Source organism: Idiotropiscis lumnitzeri, chromosome 1 (assembly GCF_059441095.1).
Source record: "Idiotropiscis lumnitzeri isolate Australia: NSW breed Sydney's pygmy pipehorse chromosome 1, RoL_Ilum_1.0, whole genome shotgun sequence".
In the NCBI taxonomy this organism is placed as follows: Eukaryota; Metazoa; Chordata; class Actinopteri; order Syngnathiformes; family Syngnathidae; genus Idiotropiscis; species Idiotropiscis lumnitzeri.
The window spans coordinates 7,104,214-7,125,369 of NC_142391.1; the positions used below are offsets into that span (position 1 = coordinate 7,104,214).

Sequence of the window (21,156 nt, forward strand, 5' to 3'; positions counted from 1 at the left end):
CTGTGGTGTTTTAACACGTAAACATACTTCGTGGCTAGTTTCCATTTACGCTACAAATGAAAATTGTCGAGGAAATAAACAAGGAATGAGTTTTGTTCATTTTCAATTTTTTTTCCCGAATGGAAATAAATGAGTCTGTCAACTTAAAATAAAAAAGGAATGTTTAATCTTTTAACACAAAGCATCGCCCAGAATTGTATTAAACAATTGGGAGGGGCACGTGCGTGGCTACAAATGAGATTTATCTCTAAAACAATCAACATTGGGTTTGTGAAATTATTAGGGGGAAGTTAATAATTGGTTGTTTTTAGAACGTGGTTTTGGAATGGTTTAGGGAGCTGCTTCGTGACTTTCGTGGCGAGCACGGACGAGCTGCGAGCGCCGCATGCACACGAACGACTGACAAAAAAGAGAGAGCGAGAGAAAGAGAGAGAGAGAGAGAGAGATGGCCTCCACCGTGCTGAGGAGGATTCACTGCAGTACTCAAATGAGCCGACAGGCGTCGCTGCCAAACGCCTGAACGAGAGCAGAGCGCTTGTTCCCTTTTATTCACTGCTCCTTTGTACAAATATTAGATTTTTGTGTTTGATAAATTTTCAATAATGCATCGAAAAATTATATCTCTTGTTTTTTTAATGGTGTATTTTTAAAGAGCTAAACAGAGCGCAAGATTGTTGTTTTCTAACGTCCTGATTATCATCTTACCTCAATGGTTTTTATGTGAAAAATACTACATATTGTAGTTTTAAATTTACAGATAATCTTTTTTTTTATTGCAGTAGGCCCACAGTTTTTAAATTTTTGAGACAGCTTTCTGAAGAAATTTATTCCCAACCATTTCAGATTCCATCTAGCACACTCATAAACATACATATATATATATATATATATATATGTATATATATATGAAGACTAAAAAGAAATGATCTCATTATTTCCTTTATTGCTTTGTTTAATTTAATGATTGTTCTGTTTTGAATTGCCTTCGAGTTAATTGGTAGTCTCATTCAAAATAAATGGTTTGCCTGATTACCGCTGTTTATATTTAAGAATGGCACACATTTGACAAATTTTTCCCATATGTAAACTTCGGAGCACACGTGTATTTTTTCCCATTTTGTTGTTGTCTTGTTTTGAGTGCTCAATAAAGCTTTTTTGTAGAAATCACTTTCTACAAGACGCCTTATGCACACACACTGAAATGGAAAACATGATCAAAATGTAAGAACCAAGTGTTTTCCTTTGTTAGAAAATATATTACTTGAGTTGTGCAAAACGTCCTAAATTGTATAAATGGAAATAAAATAAAATACAAATAACAACAACAAGCTCCAATAGGATGGATAACACAAAGTTAATCAGGCAAAAATCTACCAAAAATCAAAAATGAAATATTTATTACAGCATTTTGTGACTGAACACCTTTTAAAACAATACGTCACAGTCCTCATACAAGTATTTGTTTTCTTTTTTTTTTTTTTTGTTACCTTTTGTTTGTTTGTTTTTTTTTCAAAGTTTTTGACAAAGCTTTTAAGGGAGACGGCTTCCTATCTTCTAGTGAGGAACACGTGCTGAGAAAAACAAACAAAACAAAAACAAACAAAATAAACAGAAGAGGAAGGAATTCATGGACATATACAATATCAATGCCACAGCAGATCTGAAACTAGCAAAAAACATTCTTTTTCAATTGAGGTAAACACATAGAATATCTAACAGGAAACAATTAATAGACTTGAACTCTGTACGAAGTTTGTTACAATAGTCTCTCAGCTTTTTTTTTTCTTTTAATGTGTGTATGTGTGTGTGATGTTTCAACCCCCCAAAAAGCATTGAGTTCATAATTTAAATGTCTTTTTTTTTTTTCTTCTTTTTTGTTTTTTGTTTTTTTTGGGGGGGGGGGGTGCTTCGATAGCTTCTCTCCAGTGCTGCACAATCCGCGTGTGTCCGTGTTTGTGTGTTTTCGCCCCCCCAACACCGTGGAGCTTCTTCCTTCACTCGGCTCTTTAAGGATTAGAGTCCCGAAGTAGAAAAAAAAAAAAAAAGTATAAAAACCAACACAATCCAGTGCTTGGGCAATTTTAAACAATGTTTTTTTTTCTTTAAAAACATTCATTCAAGAGCCTTTAGAGTAAAAAAAGAAAACAAAAAAAAAAAAAAACAAGGCATGACAAATCTTCAAGGGTGTCCTCAAGCAGCCTTTTCCCATCATGCCTTGGAGGGGTTGGGGGGATTGAGGAGGGGGGGGGGGTATTTAGGGCCTGGTGGCCCCTGTTGAAGCCTTTTGAGATGTTCCATCTTCTTCTTTGTTGACGTAGTGCTGTGCTGCGAGTCCTCCGAAAAGGGTTCAATCTAAAAAAAAAAAAAAAAAAAAAACTAAAAAAAAAAATTAAAAAAAAGTGATCCAAAACAACAAGTTTTAACTTATTTACCTATATATTTTTTAATTATACTACAGTAGTTATAACTCTTGGAGTTTGTTTTTTCCTTTTTAAAAGTCTTTCAGAGTGATGGTTCTTTCTTTCTCTCTTTTTTGAAGAAGCGCCACATGAAAAGAGTGTTTTGAGTTGGTTTTTTTTTTAGTTTTTTTTTTTTTTAAGCCCAAGACTTTACAAAGTCAGCTTGGTCCTCCGCTCAGGTGAAAATGTAACAAACATTAGAAAAAAAAAAAAAAAAGTCGCTGTTGTCACAGTTTGTCTGGAATTCTTCAGTTCTGCTCCAAAGGCTTTTTCGATTGTTACTCTTAAAAAATCCGTCTAAAAAAAATGGCGCCGCTGCTTTTTTTTCTCTTTTTTTTCTCTTCTCTTTCTTGAATTCAAAAGTGGCCACGACGGTCGCCCAAAAAAAGTTTCCCTTCTGACTGTCAGGCGTGGATGTCCAGGCCCGCTCCTGCAGTGGCGGGGTCCATGGGCGTGAGCAAGGGGGGTCTCTGCGCAGACATCCCCGGGTGGGACCAGGACGAGGACGGTCCTCCGTGCATCAGCATGGCGTGGTGGTGGTGGTGGTGGTGAGGTTGGTGGGGGTACGAGTGGAGAGGAGGGGGCATGTGACGCAGCTGGCCGGGGTAGGAGGTCATCTGACGGGGGTTGCTGTAAGGGGCCGGGGCCATGCTCACGCCCATAGGACCGCTCTGAGGTACGTAGTCGGCCGGCACGCCTGGCAGACCTGGCGATGAGAAGAGTACAACACGTCAGCACTCATTTTGGATTTTGTACCACATTATCACTTTTAAACCCTCGGGTCTTTTTCTATTTTATTGTTGCCGCCCATTGCTCCTCAGGGATGAGTTACAGTCGGTGCAAGAATGGCGCGCTTCACAGCAAAAAGGTCGCAGGTTCAATTCTGGCTTCATGTTGAGCACACCACACTGAGGATTTTCTATTTTGGGTAGACAAAATGATCCTAAAGTCTGATGCACACCAAAATGGCAGACTTCCTGTGTTTTTTTGAGGTTTTATAAATGATTTTGTGGGACTAAATTCACGATAGAATTCTAATGATGCCAAGTGAAACTGGCTTTAGGGGTTGAATTTTCAAAATCCCGGAGTAGACGTTGAAGGATACCTTAAAAAAAAAAGGCGGAATTGAAACAATATTTTTGGGGGGGACTTTTTTGTGGGTTGACTCGTGACAGATTCTTGGAAAAACTCATGTTGCCAAGTGAAACTGGCTTCGGGGGCTACATTTTCAAAATCCTGGAGTTGTCTCTGTTTGAAGGACACCAAGAAAAACGGATGAATTTTCTCCACAACTTTTTTTGTGGGTCTAATCATGATCAACAACCAATTTTCATGTTGCCAAATGAAACTGGCTTTGGAGCTGAATTTTCAAATCAAGACAATTTTATTTTAATCAACACCCGTAAATGGTCACAATAGATCCACTTTTTTGTGGGTCTACTCATGATCGACATAGACCCACGACAAAATTTCAGATCATGAAGTGAAACTGACCTCGGGAGGATGAATTTTCAAAACAAAAGTACTTCATCTATAATCCGCACCTGGAAATGGCAAAAATGACCTTAAAATGGCCACTTCAAATCAAAATGTTTTGACATCATGTGTCTTTTGGGATATGGGTCTCTAGAGAACTTTTTGTGGGCATACTCATGATAAACATACCGACCAAATTCATGCTGCCATGTGAAATTAACTTTGGGATCTAATTGTTTAAAATTTGTAAAAATTTTATTCGTCTAATGAAAATGACACCTTCAAACCAAAATGGCCGACTTCCTGTGTCTTTTCAGGCATGGGTTCTTGAGACTTTTTTGTGGGTCTACTCCTACGAGCCACACCTACAAACTTTCATATAGCCAAGTGAAACCGGTTTCGGAGGCTGATTTTTTTGCAAGGCCCCAAATTTTCATGGCCATGTTTTTGCTTTTCACGCACATGTTTGCTGTCAACAGGGCAACACGAATCCCAAGTACATGAGGTGGCGGACTGTCAGGGGCCTTGGAGGGGCGTGGGGTGGGGGAGCTCCTGCTGGAGCCAGGGGGGGGGGCTGGTTCTGGGTCCGGGTCTGGGTTTGTGGGGCCGGCCCGCTTTGTAATGTGAACCCCTGGAGGATTTGAAGCTGTAATAGGAGGGGAAAGGTCGGCGCAAGGTCACTAAGCATGCTCGCTCGCTGCATTCCTGCACCTTCGTACACTGCAATTAAGAAATGACACTGGAGGGCCCTTGTGAGGGGAAGAGGAGGACACAGCGCCGAGGAAAGGTGGGCCGGCAGGGGGGTGTTTGTGAGATTAATGAGCGGTCTCATTGGCTGAGAGCTTGGCCCATTTTCCAATACCCCACCGTTGCATGTCACATCATTGGAAATGCACATATTTGTGAGCGTAGCTCTCTTAAAACCTCACTACCGGGGTCATAAAATAAATAAATCATTCAAGGCGAGGGGGGAAACGGGCTGTGTATGGGCATGAGGTGCCCCCGTTGGCCTCCATATAACCTGGAGCAGCTCCTGTTAAAAGGCCCAGCAGATGTTTTTTGACACTGTAAACTTGCAAGAAGCTGCAGTCATCGCGTTAAGTAGACACAACACACACACACACACACGCAACCCCCTTCGTGATTAACAAGAGTGTTACGCGCAGACAATACCGGACGCCCGAACCCCCTTGTTACGGCACAGTGCCCGTGGTCGCGCTCAACCACCGGCCGTAATTAAGTAGTCAGCCGTAGCATATTGTGCGGCGCCGTAATCAAATCAAGAGAGAATAATATTCCTCTGCATTATGCTATTAATGTAATTGGTCATGAAGCGTATAAAAGTGCCCCGGCGTAATTAAATAGTCTCAAAATTATACGGCCCCGTATTAAGAATTAGCCAACCTGAGCAAATGTTGTCGCTGCGCGGCTGTTTTAGGGAACATTGCTTCCGGATTTTTTCGCCACCCCAACCCCTCGCCGCCTCGGGCGGATGAGTGAGAGACGAAACAGACGAGAGAACGAGACGAGGTGAAGACCAGAGGGGCGAAATGATCTCTGTCGGCGGAATGGCGTTTTTGACCCGTCGGAAAAAAACCCCAGTCGGGCCATTTGCATATAAAGGCTTCTTTTAATCAAGGTAAGTGCTATTATATTGTGGCTCATTGGGCAGCGCACGGTTTAGGTGTTAAGATAAAATAGCCTCGGATAGCCCCCCCATCCCCCCACCTTCCCCAGCACGCTCTTTGGGGTGTGATATGTCTCCATTTTTCAAATGTCAGCGCAGCAGCAGTTCTGTGTGGCGGTGGCGAGCCAAGGCCCGGATGGCCACCTTAATCAGGCTGGCTCCACTCAGCTGCATTAACGTGCACGTGTGTGTGTGTGTGGCTGGCTACAGTCTCATAAATCCATCTCAAAAGGGTCTTCATTCTCATGTGTAAGGTACCGATGCGGGTTTTAAGTCGAACTGAGAATTTGTCGCTCAGTGAGACAGACTCGCTGTCATTGCACTTTTGCTTCGAAAGCAGAGATGCCACTCTTGGATCCTTGTCGAATAGATTATTCGTTCCATTAATCGGGGAACATTTTATTTTGCTTCAAACTGCATGAGAGAAAAGATTTTCCCCCGAGGTCAGAGGTGACAAGACTCAAGCACCGGGGGACAGATCTGGCGTGCCACATCATTTTTCAGTGTAAATAAAACAATTTGGACAATTTTAAATTCAACAAAGTCTCAAAACGATTACTCGATTATCATAATAATTTGCGATTATTTTAACAATTGATTAGTTGCCGATTAATCGATTTCTTTGGACACGTAGTGAAAAGCAACGGCGACGTCACAAACGGGGACGCCGCAGAGGCTGTGTGAATGTGACTTCTATCTGAAAGGTACATGGAACTGTGTTGAAGGGTTTGACGTTTTGGTTCCACCAAAATCGTGTCGAATCGAATAATGTCGCATCTATAGGCATTTAAAAACCTTTATGGGTGGGCGTCGGATTTTGGCTAATCACGGCAGGGGTGGGTCCCAATCCCCCTCGCGAAGCGGTGACTATATATCCAATTTGTGACACTGATGGCAGGCCGTGAGAGTTTTCGCATGTAAAATATGTGCCTTGTCTCAATAAACGTTGGGAAACACTGCATTCGTGTGTACGTGGGTGTCTTTTAGCCACGATGCCAACAGCTCTGGGCTCATAAATTTATCTCAATGTCTCAATGGTGGGTACCCCACCAGCCCCAACCCAACGACCCCCCCCCACTCTCCACACCCATTCTGATCCTAAACTTGTCACCATCCAGTGAAGAATAATCAAAACAAACCCCCCGTGAAGGATGGGGCCAGGCCACCCCCCCATCCAAGCCCGTATATCTCATCCCGGGTGGGGATGAGTGTGGGGGGGCGTAATGTACTGCGACGTTCCCATCTTTGCATATAAGATAATTTGGGCATCAATCCTTCCCTGGACAGATTTATGTCACTCCGAGGACAGTTTCACTTCTCTTCTTTATCGCTTCACTGGAGCCTGCTTAATTCCCCCCCCCTCCTACAACCACAACCCCTTGTCAGGCCATTCCCCAGGAGATGTTATTTTTTCCCTAAATGTCCGACATTTGCATCCTCGTCCATTCAGGGGGGTGGGGGGGTGGGGAGCGATAAATAAATGTTCAGTTCCTTCCACTGTCCTCTCTTCTTGTTGTCTGGCGCCACAAGTCCCATCCCTTTCTGTCCCGGGACAGCCAGAGCCTCCTTTTTCCCAAGTTAATTCATCTTTAACAACTCCCTATGCCTGCCTCCCGTCGCGCTAAAAGCATCCTTTAAAAAAAGCCCCGGGAGGTCCGAGGGTGAAACGGCCCCAAGCCGGGAAAGAAAATGAAAGATAAAAAAGATAAAGAGCCCAGTACTTACTTCCCCCTTTTTCTTTGCGTTTTTGCTTTTCAAGATGGAGGTTACATGTAGTGCCATTGCCCATCCATGCCCATATTCATCCCCATTCCACTCATAGGCCCTGGAAAGAGGAGAGAAAACGCCAGAGGAGAGTCAACCGGAGTCGGAGACATGACAGCTTAGCTCCAGATGAAAAGGCGAAGGAAGAGGAGAGAAGAGGTGACCATTCGGGATGGGAATCAGACTCAATCCAAGCAATGGAAAAATAATCAAATCTTTTATTTTTTTTTTGGTAGTAATACACACATGCTAACTTGACAAGCCTGGCGAAACTGGTGCAGACTTCACAAAATTGAGTAAACAAGAGCCGTCTTCTTGGATAGACTTGCGCTAACTATGCTAGCTTGGCTAAACCTGTGCAAATTTCGCTAGCAGGGCGAAACTGGTGCTAACTTCACTTGCTAGCTTGGGGACTCGAGGCCTCTCGGCCGACAAAGAGTACAGGCACCTGTGCAGACCAATAAAGCAAAGTTAGTTGCTCTGGTCAACAAGTATATTGGTGATTTGATGCATTTCTGGTTTCTGGTAACTTCAGTAGCTTGTGTAAACTGGTGCTTATATCGTTAGCCAAACTTCGCTAATCTGTTAAAACTCATGTGAAATTCACAGGCCAGGGGGAACTGGTGTTAAATTCGCTAGCCTGGTTAAACTGGCACTAAATTCATTAAGTTGGGTTAACTGCCATTAAATTCGTTATGCTAGGTGATCTAATGCTAACTTCAGAACTCGCGTGGGTAAAGGAGGGCAAAGTTCATTGGTAATTTTACATGGCTGGATAATCTTGTGCCAATTTCACTTGCCGGTTGAAATGGTGTCAACTTTGCTAGCCTGGGTAAACGCGTCCTAACTTTGTGAGTTTGACTAAATTGGTGTTAGCATTGCTCTTGCTAACAAACTCAAACAGTTGCTTATGGATTACTCATCCCATCCCAAAAGGTTATTATTTTGCTCTCATATTTGTCGGACTGGAAGAAGCAGAAAAAGAAGCAAAACAAGACAATGTGGGGAAAAAAGTAGTAACATTGTGCTAGCGCATCTTGCCTTAGCTGTTAGCTTAGCAGATACCATGCTGGATTATGGAGTTAACACAAGTTCTAGGGGAGAGGGTGGCGTTGTGGGTGTGGTTAATAAGACTCACCTCCCGGCCGGATCCCCATGTGCTGCTGGCCGTCCAGCACGAAGCTGCCCATGGGCTGGCCCTCGGGACTGTACGCTGCTCCTTGGCTCACTGAAGGATCAAGAAGAAAACCTGATTGTAGTCAACACGCGGGCATGAGAAAAAATAGGGAGGAGGTGGAGGAGGATCGGGGGAAGGAGGAGGAGGGTGGTAGAGGAAGAAGAAGAAGAGAAAAGACACCAGACAATCAGCAATTGTCTCAGCTTGCAGCCCAAACATACTGAAAGACATTTGTGCTTATGTTTGTGCACTGCAGTGAGTGACACACACACACACACACACACACACACATGCAATGTTACGTTACGACATGCTCATCCAGCGCAAACATTGTTCTTGGAGGGCAAAAGAAAGCATCCAATAAGGCCTTACTCTCATAACACTTGAAGAGGCAACACGACTCGAAATCCGCAGCGGTCTTGTCTTTTATGAGCCCAAATGCACCTAAGTGAATTATCTGGGATCATCTGCAACTGGCAGGGATTAGCGGGGAGGCGGTTAGTCATGCTAATTCATTAAAGAGATCTTTAATTGGGATCGACGGGATGGGGGCGAATAAATGTTCCATACAGTAATTAGAGCAAGCTAAAAAAAAAAAAAAAAAAGAAAATGATTGTATGATTTTAATTTATGCTAATAAAACCTTAAAAAAAATTTTTTTTACATTGTATTTGAGCAAAAAGTACGCTTCCAAAGCTGCAGAAAAATTAGGGCTCGAGCAATTACCGACAATTTAATGGGCCGATATTAGTGCTTTTAATCGATAAAAAGTCGGTTGATTTTTGCAAATTATTATTATTGTTTATTATTTTATTTTTTTTTTTACAAATTAACACATGACAACTAAGACAAACATAATAACGTGCAACCCCAAGACGGGGGCCGAATTTTACTCCACCAAATATCGGTATTAGCCTAAAAAAAAAAAAAAAAATCATTTAGGCACAAAACAGAACATTGCATTTTCTTTTCCTTGGCCGACACTTCGTCTATAATCAAAGTTGGGGTAAAGTCTTTTGATGTTTTTCGTCTTTACAGTATTTAACTTGCTTTCGACAACCTTATCAACTTTATGTCCTAATGTGTGATGTTAATATGAGGGTTAACTCAGAATATTTTTTTTTTTACGGAGGTTAGCGCTGAAACGATTCATCGATTGATTGACGATTCATCGAGGAACAAAATGCATTTTTTAAATAAATTTGTAAAATTTTTTTTAAAGTTTTTTTGTTAAAACCTGGTTGTTATTTAAAGTGTGCTGAATGATCCACCCCCCTCCCCCCGGCCAGTTTGGGGTCGGCTACAAAAGTAGCACAAAAAGTAATTAAAAGCAGCAATCAACGAAGGCGCTATTGAATATTCAAAAGACTTCAGCGGGCACTTCCAATAGGAAATCTCCAATTAGACTCAACACATTGAGTCAATGGTCTGCGGGGGTAACTTGAGGTAAGACCCCCCCCCCCCCCCACCCCCCTTCTCCCCTCCCTCTTCTTAAGAGAAACTGGGCAACAGTGTGCATGCGAGTGGGATTTTTGGAAAGGACATCTTCACACCGGGGGGGGGGCTTTGGCGGAGGAGAAGGAAGAGGGGGAGAGGAGGAGGAGGAAAAGAAGAAGAAGAGTGCTACTGTAGCCATTCTTCTTTTTTTTTTTTTACCTGCTCGATTCGACTGGTCAATCATGGGCTGTACTATTCTTCTCCTGGCATTAATGAACCTGGCAGAGACAGAAGAAGAAGAAGAAACCGACGTTAAATCAGGCCGACATTCACGCCGGCCACACACACACACACACAAATACAACAACATACAAAAGGGCGATTGTGCGGCGACTTGGGAACCAAGCGAGGGACACGTTTAATGTTCCTTATGATCTATTCCCCCCTCGTTTAATAAAGCTTTTGATTACGTCGGGTTGCCACGGGCGCCGGGGAGACATTCCTCAAGTATTAGCTGCCGCTCTGGCGCAGTCGGGAGGTGGTGGTGGAGGGGGGGGGATGCTTCGGCGGTGGCACATCCCTTTCTGCTGCCGTCCGTTTTTATTTCCCCTCGCAGACGCTTTGGCCGAGCACACGCCAAGTTCACTGCCGCTCGTCTTCCCCCGAGTCGGGATGCCCCTCATTGGAATGGGAAAGGAAGCTTTCATGAAGAAACACATGCTTCCTTTCAGGCCTTCCTTCCCCCTTCATGGGACCCCAACTCTGGACGCGTCGGGCAAGCGGGTCGCCAGCTGTCCAGAAACGAGGACCGTATTGAGATGGCCGCAAAATGAATATTTCGATAGCCATGCGTTACTTCCATCAGGGGCGTAGCTAGAACATTTTCAGCGGGGTGGCCAGGGGAACCAAAGACACACCTGTAACCTGACAACTCAGAGGTCACCACATAGCTCTGGCCTTGCCCTTCATCAACCAAGTAGAGTTGGCGCACCCCCCTATCTTCCTCACACACCTGGAAAATCCAACATCGCCTTTCTCAAATTATTATTTTTTTTGGGGGGGGGGATGAAGACACCCTTTTCCATGTTAATAGAAGTGGTGCACCCCCTTGTCATCCGCACACATCCCATTGGGTACACCTACAACTTGTAATGCTTTTTCACCTACATTTTTAAACAAAAAGCACCTACGGTACACACACACGCACACACACCAGTGAAAAGTGTGCTATGGGGACCAGTAATCAGAATCACTGAATTCAATACAAATAAAATTTGCAACAGACATATTCTACGAAGCTTTAAGGTATAATGTTTGAATGTATTTATTGTAATCCAGTACAGTTTTTTTATTATTATTATTTTTTTTTATTCACGCCATCCAGTTTTATTAACAGGTAACTGTGTGCATTTTAGCTCAGAAATGTTTGAAAAAAAAAATCCCATAGAGTTAACGTTTAAACTGTTAATCGGGCAAAAGTGGCTTAAAAAATAAATCGTATTAAGAAGTGAAACTTTTTACCGCCGTTTATGTACGTGTTTTAATGTTGGTCATTATGTTGCAACTTTTTTAAGTGACGATTGGTGCAAAAAGAGAACCGCTCACCTCCACAATCCAATGCAACCTTTCCATTTTTTTTTTTTTATTTCCATTTCGACAGAGGTGGCGCACCCCCCCTCCCTGTATATACCCCATTAAGTAGACCTGTACGATCTAATGCGGCCTTTCATGAAAACATTAACACGCACCCCTCCATGGGACCCCATTTCTGAATGCATCATAGGTGGGAGGGGGTTCTCTTTGAGCGCCCCCCCCCCACAGCTAACACCCCCTCCTCCCTTTTCCAGCTGTCCAGAAATGAGGACCAGGCTTGGGCCACTTTCACGTGGTGTAGTGATGTCAGTGAGCCCATCAATTAGACCGTCTGAAGTTTTATCATCAGCCTTAGTAACAAATAATCGCCCCAAAAAAAAAAAATGGATCGGGGAGGGGGTCACTGGGAGGTGACTGCCAGCTGGGGGTGACCTTTTAACTCCTCTGGAGGCGTCGTTTAACACAAGATGACCACTGGAGTTCAGATTTCTTTTTTACACCCTCTCATCCAGATCCATAAAAAAAAAAAAAAAAAAAAAAAAGAAGCACCGCAGGTATACGGCCATGTGGTTGATATTAACCAGAAAAGGTAGTTTGAAATCACGAGCGCAACGTACGGAACGGCTCAAGAGGTGGTCATTAGCGGCAAAGGCAGAGCTGGAACCAATTTGGGCTCCTAATCCCCCCGTGAAGTCCTGATACCTGCCCTCCCCTTCCCCGGTGAACTTTAAACGCCTCTAATCTGCCCGCCTCCGAGCGACACACTCACGGCGACACAGAGAAGAAGAAAGGAGGAAAGGTACCGGTGGGGAAAAAAAAAAACAAAAAACAGCACCACTGAGCTTAGCAAAAGGCGGAACAACGACAGTGAAATTATTGCCGATTTTTTTATTTTTTTCCGTCAAAATTGCGATTAGGATTTAATAGGTGATTATTTGTCAAGGTCAACAAACAAAAGCAATAAATGAATATGTGCTACAATGAACAATAGCACATTGTTCTTCAATGAATGTTTTGTTGTGTTCACAATGACAAGTTAACAAAATTCTACTGAACAAATGGGGAATAATCATAAATCTTGAAGTCATAAATCAAATGACAACAATAATGCAAAACAAATCTGTGGCTTTGGCAATTCAACTTGTTTGTTCTTTTTTTTTTTGTTCTTTTTAAACATTTTTGGGGAGGAAAAAAAAAATCACACGTAAACGTTAAAGGCGCTTCTTAAGCGCTGAAGTTATTTCGAAACTCTGTAGATAAATAAATGAAAAAAAATAAATAAAAAAATAAAACTTACCAAACAATTTTTTTCTTTTCTTTTCTACTATATTGCGACGTCGATTTGAATTTTATTAAGTATTCAGCCTTAATTCACTCTCATTTACACCTCCGAACAATTTTGACTTATAATAAATACATAAATAAATAAAAAATAAATTTAAAAGTGAAAATATTTATAAAAAGAAAAAAAATTGAAAAATTATTTAAAAAAAATAAAATATAAAAAAAAGTAAAAATATTCAGAGAAAAAAATGAAAATAAAATAAAATGAATGAAACAAAAAAAAAAGAAAAATATTAAAACAAAAAAAAAAATGTTGAAGATGTGTCAAAAATTGGCTCGTGTAAGGATCTGGCAACACAAACTAAGTCACCCCTCAAAAAAAAAAAAAAATGGGGGCAATCATGTGGACCTGCCTGTTATGCTTGTAACTGCCTGGAACTTGGCCTTGTCTCTCCCGCTGGAGGACTGTCAAAACATTTGCATGCAAGCAATAATAAGTCATTCGAGAACCAAGCGGAGAAAAAAAAGAAAAGTGCACGCACTCCAATGCTACTCTTGCAGCAGCTTTTGTTTGTCCGGGCAGACATGTTTAGCATTTCTCTCTTTTTCTTCCTTGACAAAGTCGTCAAACTAGTGACCTCACTCCTGATTGGCCGGCTTCTCCCCGCCGACTCTCTCTCTCTCTCTCTCTCTTCTACGTAACTCTCTCTCTCTCTCTCTCTCTCTCTCTCTCTCTCTCTCTCTTTCTCTCTTCTCTCTCTCTCTCTCTCTCTCTCTCTCTCTCTCTCTCTCTCTCTCTCTCTCTCTCCCTCTCACGTTTCTCCGTCTGGGCCGGGCTCCAGGGAGAGAGCTGCTTTGGCATGATGATTTCTCAGCGCAAGAATGCTGACAACGGGAGCCAGTTAGCAGGTGTGGCTTTGAGTCACTTAACGAGAAACAAGAGCATTGTGACACGTTGAGATGTGGCGATACGTGTGGAGCAGCAAACAATGCCTTCTTTGCACATTTGTATTTCATTACACGGTCAATAGAGGCCGGCTGTTTGGTCCACGTGTGTTTTTTTTTTTTTTTAAGCTCCACAACCATGATATAGGAAACTGAAAATGGTACATACGGTTAATTATCATCGGGTGAGACAGCCCGGCAAAATTAAATAAAGTCGGCAGAGCCTCTCTTTGTAAGAATACGATTTTTTTCCGTGCCAGTGCAAAAGTCTTCCGCCTCACCAAAAAAAAAAAAAAAAAGAAAATGACACGGGATAAATGCTGGGAGGCTGTTTTAGCCAATCAGACAGCTGAGGAAAGTCACTTCCAGAAAAGACATCGAAACCAGTGGCGAATTGAAGAAGGAAAAAAAAAAATTAAACAAAAATATGGACGGAGAGTGTCATTACTTTTTTTTACTGGGAAGGAAAAAAAAAAAAAAGAAAAATATTATGTGTTTGTTTTACCTGAATGAGAAAACTTTAAAAATATATGGAAAAAAATAAATGGCAAATGTCATGAGACCACAAGTGAAAAATGCATCCACCAATTCATTTTCTATACCGCTTTTCCTCATTAGGATTGTGAGTGAGCTGGAGCTTTTTTCTTTTTTCCCAACCGCAAAAAAGTCTGTCAAGCATATGTTAGAGCAACAAGAAGTGCTCTGCAACCCACAACTGTAAGGCCGCTGGAGCAAAATCAAAAACTGGAAGATAGGAACCAACGGAAAGTTGAGAATGGAATTTTTTTTTTTTGAAAATGGCCGACAATCTGCTGTAAAGATGTCGACTTTCGACATGCTTGGGGCCCCATGTGACGCGACAGTATCATGGGGCCATTTATGTTTCATAACGGGGGCCAAGATTTAGGAGAGATGTCCCTGTTTATGAAAATAATTCTTTAATTTAAAGAGCAGGACAAAAAAAAAAAAAAGAAGAAAAAAATGACCTAATGTTGGGGAATACCGATACAAAAACGTAGCCTTGGTTGGAGTAGTTCCCCTTTTTTCGATTACCTAAACCGCAGTTTGCACGTGGTCGACTACGTAGAAAAAATGTGCAATTTGTAAAAAAATAGAATGAACATGGTTGCCAAACTGGGTTAAAAATGCAAAAACTTTCTGGAGGACCCACGCATATTGGGGCCCCTGTGATGATCATCAACAGTGGGCCCAGTCATATCTCGGCTTTTGAAAAATATTTCATCTAAAGTGCAGAACAACAACAACAAAAAAAACTGAAAAAAGAATTCATATAAAAAAAATACAATTTCCAATTGAATTTGAAATGTCATAATATGGGCATCAATCTGGGGTAAAATAAAAGTCAAAGACTTTCCGGGGACCCCAACCATCTTGGGGCCCTTGTGTCAAACACCCTCAAGGGGGCCTTCATGCTTCATGAGAAGGGCCCACATTTTGGAAAGACGCTCCTATATGTGAATATCACTTTTTAAATTTAAAGAACAGAAAAAAAAAAGAAAATAATCATGACCTAATGTTTGGAAACGGTGATGAACAAATGTGGCCTACGTTGGAATATTTTCATTCAAAGTCATTTCTCAAAGACCGAAACCGTAGTTTGAATCTGGAACGACAGTACAAAAAAACATTAATTTGAAAGAAATGGAATTAACTTTGGTGTCAATTTGAGTTATAAATATGAAGTTTTTTTGGGGCCCCAAGCATGTTGGGGCCCCGTTAGTGGGTCCAGATTTTGGAGTGACGCTTGCTTCATCATCACATCATTTTAAATCTAAAAATCCTGACAAACTAAAAATGGAAAAAGAAAAAAGGCAATGATCTAATGCATAGGTTTCAAACTCGAGGCCCGGGGGCCAGATCTGGCCCACAACCTCATTTTCTGTGGCCTGCAAGGGGCAAATCATATGCGTCAACTTCCTGTTTCTAGCGCGTTTTCTTCACTTTTAACATTGACATACGAGATATTGCAATTTATTTGTTCCCAATCCTTTAAAATAAAATGAAGAATTGTTGAACAAACAATGACTCAATTTTCCATCAATCTAATGTGATGTCATAGCGATAAATAACAAACTTCGCCTTGGTTGAAGTATTTTCCCAAAAAGTCTCTTTTCACTGACTGACCTAAACTGCACTTCGCACGTGGACGACCGTAAAGAAAAATACACAATTTGAAAGTCCTCTGAAACGCACACTGAGTGTAAGACAACATTGTGCGCTGGCCGGGCTACTTAACAGGCCGCCCCCCTCGTGCGTGAGCCGATATTAGTAGCCGAGGGACGCCGTGTTGATCCAGCCTAGCCGAGACCTCGTGTCAAGTGGACTCCCGCTGTCCTGGCTCCATCATTCATACCCTGACTGTTATTTCCCCCGCGCGCCCCCGCACGGCCAACGTCGCTCCCGAGCGCTCGTAAACTGTGGATTGTTGTCCGTCTCGGCACGTGGACGCACGTATGCATGCGTGTACAGTATGTCCTTGTGTCGTGCCTTTTTAGGGCACGTTGACTTGCGACTGGAAGCCCAAAACGGCGGCTGCGTGGACTGTCGAGAATGTGCTGACACACACGGCAAACACGTGCGTACACATTTGCACGTATGCGTCAAAGTGTAGTTTGCACTTGGGGGGCACTTTTGAATAAGCGTCATGAAAATGCGCTAGACGGCTCGAGGATAGAGATTGGTCGCTGGCGGCGATGATGGTTTGAACAAAATTCTTGAGAAAGGCATTGTGAAAGCAAGTCAAATTCCGTCGACAAGCTCATAGGAAATGATTCAGCTTACTATTATTTGCTATTATTATAAAATTATTAACAATTTTTTTTTGTCATTTACTGCCATTGACGGCTAAAGACGTCGAAGAGCCATTTTTATTAACTCGGCCGGTAGTGAGAGATTAATTGCTAATTTTACGTCATCAAGTCGTAGTTATGCTAGTTATCGCGGCATACCGTGTTTAGATTAGCGCTGGCACATACACGCAACATATTTTTCGCAAAAAATTCCTCTTTAAATATTGTGGGAATAACTGCATTCATTTTTCAGGAGTGACTAATGGCATAATGGCAGGGAAGAAACGGTGCGCCAAATCCTTTGGAACGATAATGTAAGCGCCAAATCTTTTGGAATGATAATGTAAATTATGGGATGTGCCATATCTCAATCAAAATGTGAAACCGCAAATCTTCAGAGAATATGCAATAATTTGTGCTAATATGGTGTGCATGGAGGGAAATAGGGGGTGCGCCTTTGACAATTTTGGATGATACCGGAGCTTAACTTACTTAATTTTGGGGAAATCTGCTTCAGAAGAGGTCGACATTAAACAACAGTGGACCTGCTAAACCCACCGACACCACGGACGCACCCGCCCACCCCCCTTTCGCACACACTAGTTGGCTCTCTCCCGGGGAGAATGTACACATTCTGCTGCGTATCCCGAGTAATGACCTCCACACGACCCCCTAACCTTGCCTTTAATTATTTGTTTGAAGACAGCATGGAGTTCCCATGCTGTGTGTGTGTGTGTGTGTGTGTGTGTGTGTGTGTGTGTGTGTGTGTGCGCACTATAACACTGAGCAGAGGCAGGCAATAATAAGCACCACCACCAGATGTAGATAATAAAAGCTGGACTTTTAGGTTGTGTGAAGGTTCTGGTTGGGCTGAGGACACACTGCTGTCGTCCACAATGTTGTGAGAGCCCTAAAGACGGAATTGACCGTCCCTGCGGTCAAAGCTGTGCGTCGAACCCCGGAGTCACGGGTCCCTCCCGTGGAGGATTCAGGGGTGGCGTCGATCTAAGCACACACCATTAACGGTGTTATCTGCGGCGACCTCGATAAGCTCAATTGACTTGACTCGCATTTGATAAAAGATGCTGGAAAAGGAGGGGGGGGGCTCCAACATGTAACATTGCCTTCTGGTTACCGTGGCAACAAGTGAAGCACACTAAAGCCAAACGTTTGAGTGTGAAGAAGTTAATGGCGGCCAAAGTTGACTTGTTTTTCATTTCTTGCTTTTATTGCGCCTTTTGTGGAAATCATTTGCCTCGGGTTTCTGATTGGATAAAATCAAGGCCTTGCGGTTATGTGCTGCCGCATTTGCTGTAACCAGTTAAATTAAGAAAAACAGTCAAAGTCATCAGAATCAATTAAAAAATACATAGATTTTTCACCCTAGTGAGGAGAAGCGGTACAGAAGATGGATGGATAGATTTTTATTAAATAATTTGCAAATATGGCATCCCCTCTGGATCCTGTCCAAGCCCACTGCTTCTCGACTTTAACTTTTGAATCAAAACTTCAACTAAAGACAAAGACTGAAATACTGTTTAAAAAAAAAAAAAAAAAAAGAGGCAGAAAGCGTCTGCAAAAAAGCCGAGAGGTTTGCGTCGAGTGTAAGCAAATGCTCATTTCGCTGCGGCCCTGCAGCGGGGCGGTCTCGGCCTACTGAACATCCAACGCTGATCTGCTGTAGTGACAACAACGCTGATTGAATCAGCCCCGTAAGCCACGCATGCAGGCCCGACTTAACGCTATCAGCTGATTCATCAAACACCATCGCCGCAAATGTGACAAATGGCCGCAGGGGGGGGTGAGGGAGGGGGGGATTTGCGATTGGGATGTTTTTGCGCTCCCACCTTTTCTCGGGCTTGCGGCGGCTGAACATGACCTCACCGCCGTGTTTGATTTGCTGCAGATGTGAAGCACAACTAGAAGGCTGCTGGATTTTCTTCTTTTTTTTTTTTTGAGGTTGAGGGTGAGGGCCCACATTTGGGGCAACTGCTGTGTTTACATACCTCTCTCCCGCTCGTTTTCTCCCCCCTTTCCATACTCTTTTGTGCGTCTCTCAAAAGAGGGACTGTTTCACCTCTCCTCCATGGACTTTCACTGACCTGTTTTTCTTCCCCTTTTTATTACCGCGCTCATTGGCCTTTTGTGGCACCCCCGCAGCACCGCTTGCGAGTCGAAATTCGCCTCGCTGCGGCCGTGCACCCCCCCCCCCACAACCACCTCCAAAATAAAACCGGGGAGTTATTAACTTCGGAGCGAGAAAAATAAATCAGACAAAGAATTATATGTATTTGCGGCGCAAACTGGAAGGATTTAACGAGCAGCTAATTAAAATAAATCAATAGCACTGCGGCACGCTTTGCTCTCCCGCCTCCCGCCGTGCACTTTTCTGACAGCCGCAATGCTTTTCTGCTGACGGCTTCAATCTTAAAAGACAAGCTCTGCTTCGCATTGTAATGAACTGACGCAAATCTGTATTCACCATAAATGTTTGGATAAATCATTGGAATGAGATGCTAAAAACAAAAAACAGAGAAGGGTGAGTGTCTGCGAGGCGACAAGCAGGAAGAGAATGGGCAGTGGCAGCGAATCGGAGACTGTGGAGCAGATTAGCATCTGCGTCTAAGACACAAAATCAAGCTAAGCTACAGTTAGCATGTGATTTTATGTGGTTATTTTGAACTACATATTTTCAGTTAATCAATGACCAGCAGAGAGAACAACAGTCGCCCGTATTTCCCTAAAAATTTCTTTAAGAGGAGACTGTGGACTGCAAAAAAGTACATACAGTAGCCAACGTGACGCTAACATTGTCATGAATGTTTATTATTGTCAATTCTGCCCATTTTTCTTCAAATGTTGCAATGGCAAAAGTGCGGAACAACCTCTGGAATGAGATATTTTTTATCCAAGAGGAGACTGTGGGCAATGAGCCAATGAAATGAAGAATCGAAAGTATAACACAGGAGCAACAAGGTGAAGTAACAATACCACGCGTGTGCATTGTCACCATTTCTAGCCATGTAGCTTGCAAGAGGAGACTAAGGGCATTGAGAAAATGGACTGCTGCAGCAAAGCGGACATTATGGAGTGTAAATGGCCATTTTCAAAATTTGCAGTAATGAATCTGGAGAACAAGAACTTTCTTCATTTACTTCTCAAACAAAAAAAAAAAATATTCAAGCGTGCATGGACAGCCAAGTGGACACTCTGGAGTACAAAACTGAAGCACCAGTGTAAGCTAACATTAGCATGTGTGTTTACTTTTTGTCAAGCCGAGGATCTTCCAGGACTAGACTGTGACAGAGAGAAATCAAAATGGAGACTACGGCGCATAATACGGTGCGTAACAGGATACGCTAATGTTAGCATGTGTGTTTATGTTTGTGGTTTCGGGCCACGTAATATCGCAATGATGAATGTAGCACTTATCATTTGACATGTCCCTTCGTGTTGTTCTTTAGCAGACGTGATAGTTACATTCGTGTTCTTTACAGGCAAGGTGAAAAGAGAAGAATGGAGCGCACCCAAGCCTGCCTGAGGCGTCAACACACCTGTAGGAAGGACGGCCCATCGCAGCGAGCCAGCATGGCCGACATTGTTCTGCAGCATAATCATCATGACACACAAACCTTCATTATTTATTCAAACACATTATTATTCTATATTTTTCATAATGCTAGAGAGTTCTATTTTTCAATTACAAAATAATTTTCTTATTTTTATTTTTTTTTTGGAACAGATTAAAGTAATTTCTATTCATTTCAATGGGGAAAGATGTTTTGGATCTTCAACCCTTTTTTTTATTATTTTAGAATGTTTGCATGAGCTTGCCAGGAACTCCCAACCTGGACTCGTCACACAACTAGACACAAGTGGTCCTCACGGAGACGAAAGGGACATCATTAGCCCACCGCTCCTCCTGAGATGTGGAGGGGAATACATCAAGCATTTTTTTTTCTTTCCACCCCCCCTCCCCTGATTGGTTTCCAGGCTGCTTGTAGCGCTCCCTAAGGAGGGTTAGCTACTCTAGCATCCATTCCCCTCTCAATGCTATCAAACAACTTTGATTTCTCAGTCTGCATCTTCAATTTCCTCCTCCTCCTCCTCCTGCTCGTCTTTGTCTGATTCTTCTGGTGTTGCCTTTCATTCTGCTCTCCCCGCGTTGAGAGTCTGGTAATCGAGTGCAAGATTGTGCGACTCTGTGACCCGACACCCCCACCCCCCCCTATTTTTTTTTTTGTCACATATCAAACAGGGCGGCTTTGTGGATTAGCAAAAGGGAGCCGATAATGACATGATAGAGGCGCGATGTTTCCAACCAAATTGAGTCCCGCGCAGACGCGACGGGGAAATAAGGACGATCGAGATCCTTTTTTGATCGGGATCAGACGCCGCTCGTCTTCCTTTTTAATAGACTGCAATATAACTTGGGCGGATGAGGTTTTATAATTCGGATCTTTTTTTATGATCAAGTTCAACCATTTTCCACATTTAATTTGACAATTAAATTATGCAAGAAAT

General features: G+C 42.7%; 1 protein-coding gene across 8 annotated transcripts in view; it reads right to left on the bottom strand.

Annotated features, from left to right (window-relative positions):
- Positions 1–1,896: 1,896 nt before the first annotated feature.
- meis2a (Meis homeobox 2a) overlaps positions 1,897–21,156 on the bottom strand; it is a 110,676-nt gene continuing 91,416 nt past the window's right edge. For 3 of the 8 annotated variants that reach the window (XM_088313974.1, XM_088313955.1, XM_088313946.1), the window contains exons 10-13: positions 10,220–10,278; positions 8,525–8,635; positions 7,348–7,447; positions 3,016–3,165 (exon numbers count right to left, since the gene is read on the bottom strand). In XM_088313974.1, coding sequence (XP_088170100.1) covers positions 7,389–7,447; positions 8,525–8,635; positions 10,220–10,278 — 229 coding nt within the window. In that variant the 3' untranslated portion in view covers positions 3,016–3,165; positions 7,348–7,388. Of the gene's footprint in view, positions 3,166–7,347; positions 7,448–7,640; positions 7,650–8,524; positions 8,636–10,219; positions 10,279–21,156 lie in introns of all 8 variants that reach the window. The other 5 variants (XM_088313982.1, XM_088313965.1, XM_088313991.1 and 2 more) reach the window with 4 other exon arrangements.